Below are 5,160 nucleotides of genomic sequence, written 5' to 3'. Positions count from 1 at the left end.
TTTAAATAGCATTTCAGTAAGTTGGCTTTCTCAAGCCAACTTAATTACAGCTTGGGAAAAACGTAAATAACATATAAGACATGTCCTTACCCTTGACACTGTGCTGCTAAAGGTCTCTTTATGTAGTCTGTTGGAGGAAACTCTACTCTATAATGCAAAGGAAATATTCCTCCTATTGTGAAGTCTCCACTAGTCATGAATACTGGCAAATTAAAGTCACCCTGTGGGTTGCAGCTTGAAGTTACAGTTGCACTGGAAAGATGAAACACGGAGACAAAAATATGAAACATTATCCTGTTAACCTCCACAAGAAAAAAGGTGAGGAGATGCTTGTCTTACCTTTGGTTTTATATGTTAATCATGCATATCATTATGCATGACGTTGTCCTGAGTTATATATCTATTCAGGTGCACTATTTTGTTTCCCATGATACCTCAGTCTGAAACTATTATTAGTGTCTGTGTTAGACATATTATACATTACAAAATCAACAATTACAATATCAATAATGCTTTACTTAGTAGATTATGGTGATTAATATGGTGATTAATTAAAATAATATGCTAATTAACAGTGATTAATTAAACAAATTAACCATAATCAGTTGCATTGAAAAAAAGCCCACAAATTAAGAAAGAAGGTCAAGTCAAGTCACCTTTATTTATTAACTGATTTCTTTGACGTGAGGCGGCTAGCAGACGGTCGGTTTAGCCAGTTTGTCTGCTTCCTGACCTGGGCCCCAGTTAGTCAAGTACAAACTCTAAGACTATGTGCCATATTTCTAGAGAGAAGCGCGGCACCACACCAGGAGGGATGAAGACCATCTCTTTTCAACAGGTCAGGTCTGCCCCAAAAACTCATCCAATTATCTATGAAACCTATGTTATTCTGCGGGCACCACTTAGGTAATAGAAATTGATTTCCAGGAAAGGTACAAACTGATAAAAAGCATCTTCCAAATGCTTAGTTTTATTTTAATTTAATAGAATAACAATTTACTTTCCGACACTCCCCAAGTAAGAAATTATTTCTTTTGATTGATTGATTGATTGATTGATTGATTCATTCATTCATTCATTCATTCATTCATTCATTGATTCATTCATTCATTCATTCATTCACTCATTCATTCATTCAGTATATCTGAGATAGGCTTAGGGAATGTTTGCATCATCACTATTTTACAATTGATGGTCTATAATTACAGCATGTAAATATACAACTGTAAAATGAGTAGACAACACTGTCAATGCTACATGTATAATCCCAACAAAATGTTTTACGCATACAGTTTTTACAGCCCACAGTAAAATGTGCACCAGAATAGCTACTGTGAAATTACACAGAACACAGAATACTAACACAGAAAATAAGTTATAATGTGACAATTTTTTTATTGACTGATTGACTGATTGATTGATTGACGTTGTCTCGTGGATGAATGCGTATCAGGTGTGCATTATCATTGGCTCAAAGAAATAATTGCATTCACAAAGGCTTGCTACATAAAAGATTGACAGCAGGAGGGGCATATGATTTTTTTTTTCCAGGTGAAAAAAAGTTAAGGCCATCCCTCAATCACAGATTATCTACAAATGCTGTACCCATTAGATTCTGTCAGTTATCAGTTATGGCACAGCTTAATGCAGTTTTGCTTTTACATTTTACATTTTGGCCTCTGCTGTGTATTGGTTTGCAGAGTCAGTATAAAAGCAAGATTAAGTGTGTCTTTCAAGGAGATGAAGATACCTACAGCTTTTACAAGGGGGGAGATGTCGTTTTGGGAGCGGTTTTTCCTTTGCATTCCAGCCCCATATCATCTTTTTCTTCTTTCAAGACCAAACCTGAGCCAACCAAGTATAAATTGTGTGTCATGCTTTCATAATTTGATCGATGTTTTGTAATGTTTAGAAATTATTTTATTTTTGTTTTTTTACATTGCAAATAATGCAGTTAATAAGTGTGCATTAAATGTGTGTGTGTGTGTGTGTGTGTGTGTGTGTGTGTGTGAAATCTGATGCAGCTTCACTCCTAGAGCCCTGAGGTGGATGCAGACGATGATCTTTGCTGTGAGAGAAATAAACCAGCGGCAAGACCTTTTGCCAAACCTATCCTTGGGCTACCACATCAGGGACAGCGGTGATGACATACCTGTATCTGTGAAGAGGTCTCTTCTTCTGGTCAATGGACAGCCAGAGAAGGGCAGTGGACAAAGCTGTAAAGATATTCAAAAGCAGCCGAGCCCTGTAATCGTGGGAGATGCTGCATCAGGAGTCTCCATGGCTGTTCTGAGAACTCTAGTATCCTTTAAAATACCCCTGGTAAAAGAAAATATTTAAAATTATTTTGATTTAATCTCTTGCAGTTGCATTTCCTTTGCCTTGGTAATGAAAGTGTATGCATACACAAATTATCAATTAACAGTGTTAGCATTTATTTGGTTTTACTTTATTAGTTTACTTATTAGTTACTTTTTAATCTTCCTGAAATGTTGTGTTTTCATATTTTAGGTGAGCTACTTTGCATCCTGTTCATGTCTCAGTGACAAGAGAGAGTTTCCAGCATTCATGCGGACAATGCCAAGTGATCTATTTCAGATTAAAGCTTTGGTAAAACTTGTTCATTATTTTCAATGGGCATGGGTTGGGGTGATTGGTGTGGAATCAGACTATGCTCGCTTTGCTATCCAGCTTTTCTTAAAGGAGTCCGAAAGATTTGATATTTGTCCTGCTTATGTTCACTTCTATCCTGTTGTACTGATGCAAGATGCAGTGGAGGAACTTGTGAACATTTTAAAATCGTCTTCTGCCACAGTCATAGTAAACTTCTCTGGGGAATCAGAACTACAAAGTATACTAAAAGAGTGCAGACGGCAAAATGTTACTCATCTTCAGTGGATTGCCAGTGAGGCTTGGGCCACATCAAAAGCCCTCTGGGGCGATTTTGGTGATCTGTTAAAGGGAACATTAGGGTTTGCCATTCGGAGAGCTGATATCCCACATTTTGGTAGTTACCTCAGAAGAGTAAATGCTTCTGTTGCTCAGAAGTCACATTTTCTCTCTGAGTTTTGGGAAGAGACTTTCCGTTGCCGACTGAATGGGTCCTTAAATACTCATGTACATGGAGAAGAGGCACATAACTGGCCACCCTGCAATGGCAGTGAGAGTTTGGACGATGTATACACTCCTTATTCAGATGTGTCACAACTCAGAGTCTCATACAATGTTTATAAGGCTGTGTATCTCATAGCACATGCACTACATGACATGAGCACATGTGAACCAGGAAAAGGCCCCTTTCAGAATGGGGCATGTGGGAGTCTATCTCAAATTCTGCCATGGCAGGTGTGTGTTACTCACCATTTTACATTCTCTGTCTATATTGTGCTAATAAGAAATTATCAAACACTGTACACATTTTAAAACAATGGTTAAATGTATCATCTATACATCAATATATTGCCAACCATGCATTTTAATGATTTGCTTTGCATCATCCTATCTACCAACATTCACCTAAGCTCCTGTACTATATGAAAAGAACACATTTCACAACACTAGGGGAAGAGGTCAGATTTGATGATAATGGTGATCCCATTGCATCCTATGACCTGATGAACTGGCAAAGAGAGTCGGATGGCTCCCTTCAACTAGTGAGGGTGGGATTCTATGATGCCTCCCTCGAAGATGACAAGGACCTAGAAATAGATGAGCCAGCAATTATGTGGCACAGAGGAGAGAAGGTGTGTGCCATCCCATTCATCACCCGATATTGCTTGCTTTGTCTGTTTTTCCTTCAACTCTCCCCAGTAGTTATGGCAGAACTAAATAAAATCCATTTTTTTAACTTGAAATGGCAATGCACTATTGCTTTTATTTTATACTAAACATTTTAGATTTTTAAGTCGCATATGTCTTTATGCAATGAAAATATGTAGTGACATGCACTCTCATTGAGACTATGTAGTGTTTTTCTACTGCTTGCTCTGCTGTGGTCATTAGGCACCAGAATCACTGTGCAGTAAAAGCTGTCTGCCAGGCTCCAGGAAGGCCAGGCAGAAAGGAAAGCCAGTCTGCTGCTTTGACTGTATACCATGTGCTGAAGGAGAGATCAGTAATCAGACAGGTGTGAATTTTCTCAAAGCTCCTCACTTTTTGTTTTTTAGGTAGGTGGGGGGGGATTATTATTTGCAATAATCAAAATATAAATATATTTTATGCACCCCATTTTCACCAATTTTTCCACAGATTCAAATGATTGCCTGACATGTTCTAAAGAAACATGGCCAAACCAAGCCCAAGACCAGTGCATTCCCAAAACTTTAGAGTTTTTGTCCTTTCAGGAGCCCTTGGGAATAATTCTATGGGCATTTTCAGCATTTGGGGCCTGTGCAGCATTAGCAGTGATTGTTGTGTTTATAATGTATAGAAAGACTCCAGTCATACGAGGAAACAATGTAGAGTTAAGTTTCCTTCTCCTCCTTTTCCTCTGTGCATGCTTTCTTATTGGCCTAACATTTATAGGGAAGCCGACTGACTGGTTATGTCAGATTCGGTATCCAGCCTTTGGAATAAGCTTTACTCTCTGTATTTCATGCATCTTGGCAAAAACTGTAGTAGTTTTAATGGCTTTCAGAGCCACCCTCCCTGGCAGTAATGTCATGAAGTGGTTTGACCCTGCTAAACAAAGATCAAGTGTAATCTTGTGCACTTTTGTGCAAGCACTTATTTGCATCATATGGTTAATAACAAAGCCTCCTGTTGCTTCATACAACACCAAGTTCTTGAGTGCAACTATAATTGTTGAATGTGCTGTCGGATCTGAAACTGGATTTTGGTGTGTGCTAGGATATATTGGCTTCCTAGCTTTGTTGTGCTTCTTATTAGCATTTTTGGCCAGAAAATTACCAGACAACTTTAATGAAGCTAAATTCATCACATTCAGTATGCTCATATTCTGTGCTGTATGGATCACATTCATCACCCGATATTGCTTGCTTTGTCTGTTTTTCCTTCAACTCTCCCCAGTAGTTATGGCAGAACTAAATAAAATCAATTTTTTTAACTTGAAATGGCAATGCACTATTGCTTTTATTTTATACTAAACATTTTAGATTTTTAAGTCGCATATGTCTTTATGCAATGAAAATATGTAGTGAC

At 37.9% G+C, this 5,160-nt stretch overlaps 1 protein-coding gene across 1 annotated transcript; it reads left to right on the top strand.

The window, feature by feature from the left end:
• The first annotated feature begins 1,607 nt into the window (after positions 1-1,607).
• On the top strand, positions 1,608-4,258 carry olfcx3 (olfactory receptor C family, x3). Its single transcript, XM_016556022.1, has 6 exons — positions 1,608-1,867; positions 2,025-2,322; positions 2,512-3,345; positions 3,522-3,743; positions 4,003-4,166; positions 4,249-4,258. The coding sequence occupies exons 1-6, from the start codon at positions 1,632-1,634 to the stop codon at positions 4,256-4,258; spliced, it is 1,764 nt and encodes a 587-aa protein (XP_016411508.1). The 5' UTR covers positions 1,608-1,631.
• The last annotated feature ends 902 nt before the right edge of the window (positions 4,259-5,160 follow it).

This window comes from Sinocyclocheilus rhinocerous, unplaced genomic scaffold (genome assembly GCF_001515625.1).
Source record: "Sinocyclocheilus rhinocerous isolate Xijiao unplaced genomic scaffold, SAMN03320098_v1.1 scaffold1128, whole genome shotgun sequence".
In the NCBI taxonomy this organism is placed as follows: Eukaryota; Metazoa; Chordata; class Actinopteri; order Cypriniformes; family Cyprinidae; genus Sinocyclocheilus; species Sinocyclocheilus rhinocerous.
This window is presented reverse-complemented; position numbering and strand designations above follow the sequence as displayed.

Excerpts from the sequence above, each read along its gene's own strand:
- olfcx3 (XM_016556022.1), top strand. The coding sequence starts at position 1,632 with ATGGCACAGCTTAATGCAGTTTTGCTTTTACATTTTACATTTTGGCCT. Across the intron at positions 2,323-2,511 it reads TATCCTTTAAAATACCCCTG|GTGAGCTACTTTGCATCCTG; the intron begins GTAAAAGAAAAT and ends TTCATATTTTAG. Across the intron at positions 3,346-3,521 it reads CTCAAATTCTGCCATGGCAG|CTCCTGTACTATATGAAAAG; the intron begins GTGTGTGTTACT and ends CATTCACCTAAG.